Source organism: Bos indicus x Bos taurus, chromosome 19 (assembly GCF_003369695.1).
Source record: "Bos indicus x Bos taurus breed Angus x Brahman F1 hybrid chromosome 19, Bos_hybrid_MaternalHap_v2.0, whole genome shotgun sequence".
In the NCBI taxonomy this organism is placed as follows: Eukaryota; Metazoa; Chordata; class Mammalia; order Artiodactyla; family Bovidae; genus Bos; species Bos indicus x Bos taurus.
In genome coordinates this window covers 23794413-23807992 of record NC_040094.1, presented here as the reverse complement: position 1 = coordinate 23807992, position 13580 = coordinate 23794413, and the positions used below count along the sequence as shown (strand labels likewise).

Here is a 13580-nt window from a genome sequence, read left to right as displayed (position 1 = left end):
GCTGCAGTCACCATCTGCAGTGATTTTGGAGCCCAAAAAAATAAAGTCTGACACTGTTTCCCCATCTATTTCCCATGAAGTGATGGGACCAGATGCCATTATCTTCGTTTTCTGAATGTTGAGCTTTAAGCCAACTTTTTCACTCTCCTCTTTCACTTTCATCAAGAGGCTCTTTAGTTCCTCTTCACTTTCTGCCATAAGGGTGGTGTCATCTGCATATCTAGGTTATTGATATTTCTCCCAGCAATCTTGATTCCAGTTTGTGCTTCTTCCAATCCAGCGTTTTTCATGATGTACTCTGCATAGAAGTTAAATAAGCAGGGTGACAATATACAGGCTTGACGTACTCCTTTTCCTATTTGGAACCAGTCTGTTCCATGTCCAGTTCTAACTGTTGCTTCCTGACCTGCATACAGATTTCTCAAGAGGCAGGTCAGGTGGTCTGGTATTCCCATCTCTTTCAGAATTTTCCACAGTTTATTGTGATCCACAGTCAAAGGCTTTGGCATAGTCAATAAAGCAGAAATAGATGTTTTTCTGGAACTCTTTTGCTTTTTCCATGATCCAGTGGATGTTGGCGATTTGACCTCTGGTTCCTCTGCCTTTTCTAAAACCAGCTTGAACATCCGGAACTTCATGGTTCACGTATTGCTGAAGCCAGATACTTCTGTGTTATTGGTGTCTAGTTAATTCTATTATGGTCAGATCTTTATGATCTTAGTTTTTCAAATGTAGACTTGTTTTATGGTTTAGCCTATATGGTGACTGTCTCCTGTGTACTTGAAAAAGAATCTGTATTCTGCTGTTGTTGGGTTTTACAGATGTCATTTAGGTTCTGTAAGTTGTGTTGTTCAAGTCCTTTAATATCTTTTTTTTTTTTTTCTTTTGCCTATTTCTGTCAGTTACTGAAAGAAGAGTGTTGGAAGTTGTAGATTTATTTCCCCTTCCAGGCTCCTCTTTTTATTTTTGGCTTCAGAGATAGCATTCACTTTATTAAACTCATCTAAGCTTATAATACAAAGACACATGACATTTTTCCAGAAATTTATACTTTTTTTGAGCATGAAAGGATGTCTGAAATTCAGACTGCTCTGGTATCTTAAATATTTAGTGAAAGTTGGACAAACATACTTGGCTTGCAGATGAAAAACCAGTGAGTCACCAGGAGATTAGCAGGTTTAGGGGAGTAGGGAGCCATCTCACTGAGACACATTTTTCTTCAGAAACCTGCATATGGGTGATGACCAAGGCGTGTGCCAGGTGGAATGTTGTTATCATGTACCTGAAGATAGAGCTGCAGTTAGAAATTAACTTTGCAGCTGGTGCGCACATAGACGTTTCAGTAGACAGAAGCAGCGCTGTTGGCGCCCTGGCAAGGTATATAGAGTCCATACCCTTGGGCATCATCATATGCTTTGTTTTCTTTGAGTCTTAGTATTTCAACAGGTCCATCTTTTTTTTTTTTTTTGCTTCATATATTTTGAGGCTGTGTTATTAAGTAGGCAGTATGTTTAGAATTATCATATCTTAATGAATTGACTCCTTTATCATCATGAAATGTCCTTTGTTCCTTGTAATATTCTCTGCTCTAACGTCTACATTGTCTGGCATCAGTACTACCCCTTTAGCTTTGTTTCGTGTGTGCATGGATGTCTTTTTCCATCTTTAAACTTTTAAGCTGTGTCATTATAATTAACGTTAACTTCTTACAGATTGCACTAAGTTGGTTCTTGCTTTTTAAATTCATTTGAACAGTCTTTGCCATACGAGTAGTCTAAACACTCCAATTACGTTTGAGATAACTTTCAGTATGGTTGAGTTTAAATCTGCCATCTGTTCTTCGTTCTGGTTTTTTTCCTCTTTTCCTGCCTTCTTTTTAACTTATTTTTTTAAACATGAGAAAAACAAAGGTTTCATAACATAAATCTGTAAAAAGAGACCCAGGAAAACTTGAGTAACTAATTTTCCAAGTTTCTTTTGGATTAAGTGGGGATTTTGGTATGATTTTAATTTATCTCCACTCTTTGAGTATTAGCTACGGTTCTTTGGGTTTTTTGGTGGCTATAGGGTTTACAGTGTACATCTCTGTCTTACTGTGACCACTAGTCTATTACATTACGTATTGTATGATAACCTTACAGTAGTTGACTTTCATTTTTCCCCTCATTCTTTGTAGTGTTAACTGTACCTATATTATAAACACAGTGATACATTGTTGCTCTTTGGGCTTTAAACAGTCCTTTAGTCTTCTATAGAAATTACAAAATGAGAAAAAATGTCTTTTTACCCACATACTGTTTCTGGTGTTCTTCATGACTTTATGTAGATCCACGTTTCCATCTGGTATTTTCTTTCTGCTCGAAGAATGTCCGTTAACATCGCTTGTAGTAAGTGTCTACTGGCAGTGAATATGCTCTGCTTTTGTTTGTCAGGAAAAGTATTTATTTTGCCTTTATTATTTTCTTCTGAAGCTTTAAAATGTTGTAAATCCCATCAATATATTTACATTTTCAGATACTGAAATTTTTATCTCTAGAAGTTTCATTTGGGTCTTTAACAACTATTTCTCTCCTCATTATGTTCGTGTTTTTCTTGTATATTCAAGCATAATTATAAATGCTGTAGGTCTTTGTCTACTAATTCCATCATCTGTTGTTTCTGTTTCTGTTTGGCTGTGCTGGGTCTTCGTTGCTGTGTAGGCTTTCTTCAGTTGCAGCAGCCAGGGCTCCTCTTTAGTTGAGGTGGGTGAGTCTCTCAGTGCAGTGTCTTCTCTTGTGGAGCACAGGCTCTAGGGCCTGTGGGCTTCAGGAGTTGCATCATGCAGGCTCAGGAGTCGCGGCTCCTGGGTCTTAGCTGTGGCACACAGCAGATGTGTTGCATCATGTGGGCTCTTGCGTGTGGACGTGTTATGTCCTGTGGGCTCTGGAGTATGTGGCCTCAGTAGTTGCAGTACTGGGACTTAGTTGCTCCACAGCATGTGGGATCTTAGTTCCCCAATCAAACCCACATCTGTAGCGTTGCTAGGTGAATTCTTAACTACTGGACTCGACCAGGGAAGTCCCTCTTATTTTCTGTCTATATGGATTTGTTTATTCTGGATGTGTAATATAAGCGGATCATGGATATGACCTTTTTCATCTAGCTTCTTTCACTTAGCATGTTTTCAAGGTTTATTCATGTTGTAGCATGTATGGCAATGGCACCAGTACTCTTGCCTGGAAAATCCCATGGACAGAGGAGCCTGGTAGGCTGCAGTCCATGGGGTCATGAAGAGTCAGACACTTCCCTTTCACGCATTGGAGAAGGAAATGGCAACCCACTCCAGTGTTCTTGCCTGGAGAATCCCAGGGACAAGGGAGCCTGGTGGGCTGCCGTCTCTGGGGTCGCACAGAGTCGGACACGACTGAAGCAACTTAGCAGCAGCAGCATGTATAAGTATTTCAGTCCTTTTCATATTTCGTTATGTGGCTGTACCACATTTTGTCAGTAGATGGACATTTGGGGATTTTCTGTTTTCTGGCTATTATGAATAATGCTTTTATGAACAATCTGTGTACACATTTGTAATGTGATTTTTTAATGTATTTATTTAGGCTGTGCTGGGTCTTCAGTGCTGTGCATGGTGTTTCTCTAGTTGGAGCAGGCGAGGCCTACTCTCTGGTTGTGTGTGGGCTTCTCGTTGCAGAGGCTTCTCTCGTTGCGGAGCTCGGGCCCTAGAGCTCAGCCTCAGTAGTTGTGGCACGTGGACTTAGTTGCCCTGTGGCGTGTGGAATCTTCCTGGACCAGAGAGCAAACCCTTGTGCCCTGCATTGGCAGGCGGATTCTTAACCACTGGACCACCAGGGAAGTCCATGTACACATTTTTGTGTGGACATAAGTTTTTATTTCTCTTGGGTGTATACCTGGATTATTGGGTCATACAGTTACTCTGTTTAACCTTTTGAGGAACTGCCAGGCTGTTTTAGTGTGGCTATACTATTTTATATTACCACTAGCAGTATATGATAATTGTATTTTCTCCACATCCTTGCTAATACTTGTCACTCACTCATCGCCATTCCAATGTGTGTTAAGTATATCTCATAGTGATTTTGATTTATACACACTTCCCGAATGACATTGAGCTCAGCTCTTTCTTGAGAACTAGAGAGAATTTAGCCAATTGTATCTAGTGATTCCCAGCCACAGTCCTCTCCCTGCAAGAACTTATTCATAATTTACTTTCTCCTCACTGTCTTCAGATTGTGAATAAATGGAACACAGCTCTTATTGGCCTTATGACATACTTTCGAGAGGCTGTGGTAAACACCCAGGAGCTCCTGGACTTGCTGGTGAAGTGTGAGAACAAGATCCAGACACGAATCAAGATTGGCCTCAACTCCAAGATGCCGAGTCGATTCCCCCCTGTCGTTTTCTACACCCCTAAGGAGTTGGGTGGACTTGGCATGCTTTCAATGGGCCATGTGCTCATTCCCCAGTCTGACCTCAGGTAGGACTTCGCTAGGAATCTTAGACCCTGAGGAAAAGGGGATGTTTCTTTATTTTTAGCCTAATCTTGGTTGTGCCCCCGAACAGGTGGTCCAAGCAGACAGATGTAGGTATCACACACTTCCGTTCAGGAATGAGCCATGAAGAAGACCAGCTGATTCCCAATTTGTATCGCTACATACAGCCATGGGAGAGTGAGTTCATTGATTCTCAGCGGGTCTGGGCTGAGTATGCACTCAAGAGACAAGAGGCCATTGCTCAGAACAGGTGGGCATCCACAAGGGCGTAGCAGTTCTGTCGGAGGAGGAGGGGTGACCTTTGAGCCTTGCCTAGAGGTCAGGGCAGAGCATTCCGTATTTTGTGGAGTCAAGGAAGTAGGTTCTATATCTGACCATATTTATCCTTGGCTAGGGAGGAATGCTGAACTTTTCATATATGTATTTAAGTTTGGTCTTTTTTCCTTGGCAGACGATTGACCCTAGAAGATCTAGAAGATTCATGGGATCGTGGCATTCCTCGAATCAACACTCTGTTCCAGAAGGACAGGCACACACTGGCTTATGATAAGGGCTGGCGTGTTCGAACTGACTTTAAGCAGTACCAGGTACTGGGGGGGACTGTGGCTGTTGTGGGAACCGGGGGCAGTGGGCTCCTGGAAGCTTGACTGGACCTGCCTTGCCTTCTAGGTTTTGAAGCAGAATCCTTTCTGGTGGACACACCAGCGGCATGATGGGAAGCTCTGGAACCTGAACAACTACCGTACCGACATGATCCAGGCCCTGGGTGGTGTGGAAGGCATTCTGGAACACACCCTCTTCAAGGGCACTTACTTCCCTACCTGGGAGGGGCTTTTCTGGTGAGGATTCTATTCTCTTCTTACAGTTGCTAGTCGGTTTTTATTCATTGATTTATTTTCTGGCGGTGCCACAGGGCTTGCAGGATCTTGGTTCTCTGATCAGTGATCAAACCTGCACCCCCTGCATTGGATGTGTGGAGTCTTAACCACTGGACCACCAGGGAAATCCCTGTTCTCTCTACAGTGATCTCTCACATGTCACAGCTCTCTTGAATTCATCCCTTGTGTGCCTTTGTCTGCTACTGCAGTTTCCCAGACAGCCACCCCAGGAGGTCAGCAGTATTCTGGGGAGGGATGGCAGGACATCACTTTACCTGATCTCTTCTGTTTCCCAGGGAGAAAGCCAGTGGTTTTGAGGAGTCCATGAAGTGGAAGAAGCTCACCAATGCCCAGCGATCAGGATTGAACCAGATTCCCAATCGTAGGTTCACCCTCTGGTGGTCCCCAACCATCAACCGAGCCAACGTGAGTGTGATTGGTAGATACGGGAATGGGAAGCTAAAAGCAAGGGTTTCTCCCTCCTTAACGATATTCTGAGGACCAGAGTCGCTCAGTTTCCACTCTCCTCCTCTTCCTCCCATCAGGTGTACGTGGGCTTTCAGGTGCAGCTGGACCTGACCGGTATCTTCATGCACGGCAAGATCCCCACGCTGAAGATCTCTCTCATCCAGATCTTCCGAGCTCACTTGTGGCAGAAGATCCACGAGAGCATCGTTATGGACTTGTGTCAGGTGCGCCTGAATGAGGGGGAAGGATGCCACGGAAAGTCCAGTCTGCTCGCTCGCTGTTTGGGGTGTGGAAATCCACCCTCGGAGCTCCTAGGATGAGACTTCTGTTGTGGTCCCAGCTGCCCCATTATCTTCAGTCTGTCAGCCCCCACGCCAAGCAGGCTTCCATAATAGTCGTAACCTTTCCACCTTCGCCTCCAGGTGTTTGATCAGGAACTGGATGCACTGGAGATCGAGACAGTTCAGAAGGAGACAATCCACCCCCGAAAGTCCTATAAGATGAATTCTTCCTGTGCAGATATCCTGCTGTTTGCATCCTATAAGTGGAATGTCTCCCGGCCCTCATTGCTGGCCGACTCTAAGTAAGTGCCTTCTGACTGGGCCCTGAGCATCTGGGAACCTTCATTTTACTGTTCTTCTAGCAGCACTACTTTTGAAATTGTCCTGGCTGCCTTTCTTTATAATTAGAAGCCCATGTACCCCCTGATTCTGTCAGCACCTTCAGCCAGGTCTGCTGATTGTCTGGTGCATCTTGCTGATCTGAAATAGGAGAGGGGTTGGTTTTAAGATGTAGACAGAGCGATTGAGAGTTCTTGGTGTTCTGGGGATATTGCTTGTACCAGTGTCTTCCTGGAAGCCTAGACTCCTGACCCCTCTCCACTTTCAGGGATGTGATGGATAGCACCACCACTCAGAAGTATTGGATTGACATACAGTTGCGCTGGGGGGACTACGATTCCCATGACATCGAGCGTTATGCCCGGGCCAAGTTCTTGGACTACACCACAGACAACATGAGTATCTACCCTTCGCCCACTGGTGTGCTCATTGCCATTGACCTGGCATATAACCTGCATAGGTAAGTTGAGGCTCGAAAGCATGTGTTTTTCCTCAGCCCCACACTTTGTTTTAATTTCTAAGAATTACTTATTTTTAGCTGATGGACAGTTGCTTTACAACATTGTGTTAGTTTCTGCCGTTCATCAACATGAATTGTCATAGGTGTATCATACGGCCCCTCCCTCTTGAACCTCTCTCCCACCCCATTAATTTTTATTTTATATTGAATGATAGTTGATTTACAGTGTTGTGTTAATGTCAGGTGCAGAGCAAAGTGACTTAGTTATACCTATAGCAGTTTTTCTTCAGATTCAGATTCCATATAGGTTATTACACCGTCTTGTGTTATCTGTGCTATACATTAGGTCTCTGTTATTTATCTGTTTTATATACAGTAGTGTATACATGTTATTATCAGCCTCCTAATTCGTCCCCCACCCCCACCCCCACCCCATACTTCAGTATGCATGTGCTTTTTGGTTTGCCCAGGTGAGGCTGAGGTTTGCCGGTTTGCTCATCTGGGTCACTGACTCTTCCTCGCCTCTGTGTACATGAGCAGACACTTTCATCTCAGCCTGGCGAACAGTCTTTTCTTCCTCTGTAGTTGCATTTTGCCTTGTTCCTGGGACTTCTAGTCTGGTCTTAATCTTTCTTGCCTCTTTCCCCTTCACAGTGCCTATGGAAACTGGTTCCCTGGCAGCAAGCCTCTCATACAGCAGGCCATGGCCAAGATCATGAAGGCAAATCCTGCCTTGTATGTGTTACGTGAACGGATCCGTAAGGGGCTGCAGCTCTATTCATCGGAGCCCACTGAGCCCTATCTGTCCTCTCAGAACTACGGTGAGCTCTTCTCCAACCAGATTATCTGGTTTGTGGATGACACTAATGTCTACAGAGTGACTATCCATAAGGTGAGAGTTAGACGCACGTGAGGGTGTGGGGCTTTGTATATGCCTGTGGGAGGGTGACTGGACAAGTGTGTGCATACTGGAAGGAAGGAAGGCTGATTGTGTCTAGACTGTGCTAACTGATGTAATCATTCTTTAGACCTTTGAAGGGAACTTGACCACCAAGCCCATCAATGGGGCCATCTTCATCTTCAACCCACGCACAGGGCAGCTTTTTCTCAAGATAATTCACACATCTGTGTGGGCTGGACAGAAGCGTTTGGGACAGGTGAGCCTGTTAAAGGGTAGAGAGGCTGTAGAACCTTGCTGCCTCTTATTCTTTGTTATTGGGTGGATGTGTGAGAGAGAATCTCCCTATTTCTGTCTTTGCAAGTTTGAGGGTATCTCATTTACACTTTTCCCCCTGAATTACTTAACTTGGGAAGTGTTCTTCTTGTAAGAAGTCCAAGAATAATTGAGGTCCATCATCACCTACTAACTGGGCTCTCTGCTTCATGAATCTTTTGTCTCTAACCTATCTTGAAGAGGGCTATGAAAAATCATCTTTCTAAAGGGAGCACACACTTAAAATGTCGATTTCTCCGCATCTCTACCTCAACGCCTTTGGTAACCCCTTACGTCTTGCTGAGTTAACGCTTTGGTTTTCTAGGTACTTCATATCTAGGTAGGCTGTCATTTGTCCAGCCACAGTTTCTCGTCCTCTGTAGCATGTGCCCTCTGGCAGTCAGTCCAGGATCCTGGTATCCCAAACCCTGGTGAACATCTCCGCCTCTGTGGCTTTGCTAGCATGAACTCTTCTCTTAGCTCTGTTAATCACTGTCTTACTCATTCCTCAAGACTTCTTTCTTTGTGCAACATTTTGTGACCTTTAGCCTTAATTTCTTTTGTCCCTGACATAGTGTGTGTATAATCAAACACTAGCTTGTGTGAGTTTTGTCTGGCCAGCTAGGTTGAAACATCCTTTGGGGCAAGACAATTGGACATTTTTTCTATAGCTCTTGAGTACCTAACAGTTCGTAGCATACAGTAGAAACATAGGGTAAGGATAAGTGTTTCGAGACTGGGATGTTCTGTTTTATCTGACCTGGGAGGGCGGAGACTGAGTTTCCCTGTCCTCCTCTCTTGTTTATCAGTTGGCTAAATGGAAGACAGCTGAGGAGGTGGCTGCCCTAATCCGATCTCTGCCCGTGGAGGAGCAGCCCAAGCAGATCATTGTCACTAGGAAAGGCATGCTGGATCCACTGGAGGTGAGAAGTGGTGAATGAGGTAGAAGGAAAGAGGGCTGAGACCTGCTGGCTCTGTTTCTAAACTTGGACTTGATCTCATCTCAGGTGCACTTGCTGGACTTCCCCAATATTGTGATTAAAGGATCAGAGCTCCAGCTCCCCTTCCAGGCTTGCCTCAAGGTGGAGAAGTTTGGGGATCTCATCCTTAAAGCCACTGAGCCACAGATGGTTCTCTTTAACCTCTATGACGACTGGCTCAAGACTATCTCATCTTACACGGTATGAAACCACCTTGCTGGGAGCGTCACTCTGAGAAGAGTGGGTTTGGGGTCACAAGAAAGTCCTGTGCCTTAGCTTTCTCACAGGCCTCTTGGGGGCTTATTTTCACCTCATCCACCTGTGAATGGGCCAGTGCCCTGCCTGTGGTGAGGGGGCCCCCTTAGGGGTTAGTGTCCGAAGGGGTGGGCTGGAGGAGAGGGAAGAGCGTCCGTTGCTGACCTCACGTGCCGCCATACCTCCCTAGGCCTTCTCCCGCCTCATCCTGATCCTGCGCGCCCTGCACGTAAACAACGACCGCGCGAAGGTGATCCTGAAGCCGGACAAGACCACGATCACAGAGCCGCACCACATCTGGCCCACTCTGACCGACGAGGAGTGGATCAAGGTGGAGGTGCAGCTCAAGGACCTTATCTTGGCTGACTACGGCAAGAAAAACAAGTGAGCAGGGGTGGGGGCTACAGAGGAGAGCCGCCGGGGGTGAAACGGGCGGCTCAGTATATGGTTTCTGGGATTTTCGAAACATTTTAAGCCGAGACGATTCTCAGGAAATTGTCGTGGAGATGCCTGTAAGGCAGTGTCTTCTGATAGTACAGGAAGTGTCCATGTCTCAGGGCTCAAGCTGACTCTTGGGCACTGTTCCTCAGCAGAGGCACTGTTGCCATTTTGAGCAGGGTGTTTCTTTACTGTCCATGCAGTCCAGGGACTTCTCACATCCCAGACCCCTCAGTACCACCGCTCGTCTCACACACACACACACACACACACGAAGTTCTCACATCCCAGACCCCACAGTAGCACAGGTAATAAAACACACACACACGTTCCTTTTTTTCTCTTTCCCTGTCATTTTTGCAACCAAAAATGTCCATAGATTTCCAGACACTGGTAAGGGTGACTGATGTGTCAACTCTGATTGAGAACTTGTTTCAGGATTTTCGTTTTTGAAAGTTTTTCCAGTTTCAGGGCACTTTTTGTTGAGGTAGAGTGGGACGTGTGGTTGCTAAATCTGGTTTGAGCATGGTCAAAAGGTGTACAGGCATTGGGTCAGCCTGGGATATGACAAATCTGATCCATATTAGTGTATTTCCACTTCACACTTGCTGTATAAGTATCACTTAGGATTGTCAGGGGTCAGGGTACACATGGGCTCCGTTTCTCACCCAGTTAACATGCTTGCAGTTAGGGGCATAAGTGACCAAGGGAAGGGATCATTGTGGTGTGACTCACACTATCCCCACAGTGTGAATGTGGCATCGCTGACACAGTCAGAAATTCGGGACATCATCCTGGGGATGGAGATCTCAGCACCATCACAGCAGCGGCAGCAGATTGCTGAGATTGAGAAGCAGACCAAGGAACAGTCGCAGCTGACTGCAACCCAGACTCGCACTGTCAATAAGCATGGTGACGAAATAATCACCTCTACCACCAGCAACTACGAGACCCAGACTTTCTCCTCTAAGACTGAATGGAGGGTCAGGTAGTGCACGGGGCAAGACGGGTGGGGATGGGAAGGCCTGCTGGTGCCGCGTGAGGTGCTTGAGTTGAGAAATGCCAACATTCCCTGCCTGTGTTTAGGGCCATCTCTGCCGCCAACCTGCACCTAAGGACCAATCACATCTATGTTTCATCTGATGACATCAAGGAGACTGGGTACACCTATATCCTTCCCAAGAACGTGCTTAAGAAGTTTATCTGCATATCTGACCTTCGGGCCCAAGTGAGTATGTTTGTCCAACTAGGCCACAGTGTGTACTAAGCATTTATGAGCCTAAAACTCACCTGAGATTTCCTAGAACTGGAGGTGATGGTTTTGAAATTCATGGATGAGTAAAGTATATGTAAGGATAGCCAAAACAGGGAAGAAGGTTTTGGCCCCCACCAGATACCAAAGCATTATAAAGCTATGGTAATTGAGAGGAGAATGTGTGATTGGCCTAGAAGTTATTGGAAAGAAGTATTATATAGTCAGAAACAGATTCATGTGTATACAATAAATCAGTTGTATCACTTGAGGATTCCACTTCCTCTGTGGGATTAAGTGTGTTTTATGATATTGGAATAATCAGCAAAGGAAGACTTGATTCCTACTTTGTGGCACTTACAGAAGTAAAATCCAGGTGGAATAAAAATCTGGATGTAAAATACTAAACTCTAGTAGAGTATTAGAAGAAAATATTTATTGTCTTAGTGATGGAATAATCTTAAATAAGATATATAACACAAAACCATCATCAAAATGATTAACTTGTGTGTGACAAAGAGTACCACAAAAGACAAAAACAGGAAGAAATAAAAGATAACTAGAAGAAATAAAAGATAACTAAAAGATTGGGCAAAAAGTTTGAAGGTAGTTTTGAGGAGAAACCGAAGGTGGAAAAAGTGCTGCGGAGTGCTGGGTTTAAAGATGGGTACAGCTTGTTGAATGCCTGAGCTGTGTGCTTGTGTGCTCATTTATGGATACTGTACTTAAATACTTAAATAATCAACTGGGGAATGTGTGAGCAATGCTGATTCCTGGACCCCACTCAAGATTCTGATGTGATTAAATCTGAGATGAGGTCCATGTTTAACATTTTGAATAAGCACCCCCAGGCTTTTTTGATGCAGGAGATTCTGGCCACATTTTGGGGAACTCTGACCTTGTTCCTGGAGAAGGGACTTAAGCTGGTACTAAGAATCTCTTTGGTTCCTGACCCCCTTGTCTCCAGATTGCAGGTTACCTGTATGGGGTGAGCCCACCAGATAACCCCCAGGTGAAGGAGATCCGCTGCATCGTGATGGTACCACAGTGGGGCACTCATCAGACTGTGCACCTGCCTGGCCAGCTGCCCCAGCACGAGTACCTCAAGGTTAGCGGAGGAAGTGGGAGAGCTGTGGCATCCTGCTCTCGGGGTGGTGGAGGGAAGGCAGAGGTTTTACTCTCATGGGTGGGATTCCTGGGCCCTAAAGAGCTTTCCACTGCTCTTCCTATAGGAGATGGAACCCTTAGGTTGGATCCACACTCAGCCCAACGAGTCTCCTCAGCTGTCACCCCAGGATGTCACCACCCATGCCAAAATCATGGCTGACAACCCATCTTGGGATGGCGAGAAGACCATTATCATCACCTGCAGGTGGGCTTGCGCCCCCTTTGAAGGAAGGGTGATGGGAGGCTTTGCGGGCCAGGGCCCAGAATGGTGGCCTGAGCTCTTACTCTGTCCTCATTCCTCTTCCAGCTTCACACCAGGCTCCTGCACCCTGACAGCCTACAAGCTGACCCCCAGTGGCTATGAATGGGGCCGCCAGAACACAGACAAGGGCAACAACCCCAAAGGCTACCTACCCTCGCACTACGAGAGGGTCCAGATGCTACTGTCGGATCGCTTCCTTGGCTTCTTTATGGTGCCTGCCCAGTCCTCGTGGAACTACAACTTCATGGGTATGTGGGGCAGGGTGTGGGCTGCGGGCAGGGGTGCACAGGAAAGTGGGGATGAGGTTAGGCCACCAGCCTTAGCACTTGGGCCCAGATTCTGGTTTAGAGATGGCCCAGGGACCCAGGCTGGGTGAGGCAGGTGGACCTTGTCAATGTTGGCCTCTTCCTTCTACTCCAAGGTGTCCGGCATGATCCCAACATGAAGTACGAGCTGCAGCTGGCAAACCCCAAAGAGTTCTACCACGAGGTGCACCGGCCCTCCCACTTCCTCAACTTCGCTCTCCTGCAGGAGGGCGAGGTCTACTCTGCGGACCGAGAGGACCTCTATGCGTAGTCGTCTCCTCACCTTTTGCTCCAGCCTTCTGGTCAAGGCTAGAGCCTGTGGCCCCACAGACAAGCTGGTGACATTCAGCAGCTTGGCCCCTTTTTCCTCTCTTCTGTGCTTGTGATGTTGTTGACCCCTGGTGACTTGTAATTGTGAAAAAGTATAATAATAAATTTTGTATAAATAGGAGGTTTTGAAGCTTTTTTTCCCCTGAGCTCAGATTCTGGGTGGAGGGATGGCAGAGGCTGGACGTGTTCACAGCAAGCTGCTGTACTGAACCTTGAGGCCCCCTGTTCGGAGCTGTGGGGATAAATGTCCTCTAAGCTCAGTGAGCTGAAGGAAAGTTGGGCTTTCACACCCCTGCTGCTATGACCACGTTTGCCAGTTTTCCCCCAAATACTTGTAAACCTTCACCGCTTTTCAGCATCTCTTGGAGCAGTCACTATTTTGAGTGTAGAAGCTCCCGGCTTGTTCTCTGTAGCTGCAGAGCCCAGCTTAGCCCCTTAAGCTTTGTG

General features: G+C 46.0%; 1 protein-coding gene across 1 annotated transcript in view; it reads left to right on the top strand.

Annotated features, from left to right (window-relative positions):
- Window positions 1–13254, top strand: part of PRPF8 (pre-mRNA processing factor 8) — a 32676-nt gene extending 19422 nt beyond the window's left edge. The window contains exons 25-43 of the mRNA XM_027519408.1: window positions 4242–4489; window positions 4576–4755; window positions 4957–5092; window positions 5175–5344; window positions 5680–5809; window positions 5929–6075; window positions 6274–6434; window positions 6740–6931; window positions 7586–7823; window positions 7960–8088; window positions 8954–9067; window positions 9152–9325; window positions 9570–9763; window positions 10566–10805; window positions 10904–11045; window positions 12037–12177; window positions 12302–12441; window positions 12544–12746; window positions 12920–13254. Of these exons, the coding sequence (XP_027375209.1) occupies window positions 4242–4489; window positions 4576–4755; window positions 4957–5092; window positions 5175–5344; window positions 5680–5809; window positions 5929–6075; window positions 6274–6434; window positions 6740–6931; window positions 7586–7823; window positions 7960–8088; window positions 8954–9067; window positions 9152–9325; window positions 9570–9763; window positions 10566–10805; window positions 10904–11045; window positions 12037–12177; window positions 12302–12441; window positions 12544–12746; window positions 12920–13074 (3234 nt within the window). The 3' untranslated portion in view covers window positions 13075–13254. The remainder of the gene's footprint in view (window positions 1–4241; window positions 4490–4575; window positions 4756–4956; window positions 5093–5174; window positions 5345–5679; window positions 5810–5928; window positions 6076–6273; window positions 6435–6739; window positions 6932–7585; window positions 7824–7959; window positions 8089–8953; window positions 9068–9151; window positions 9326–9569; window positions 9764–10565; window positions 10806–10903; window positions 11046–12036; window positions 12178–12301; window positions 12442–12543; window positions 12747–12919) is intronic.
- Window positions 13255–13580: the final 326 nt, after the last annotated feature.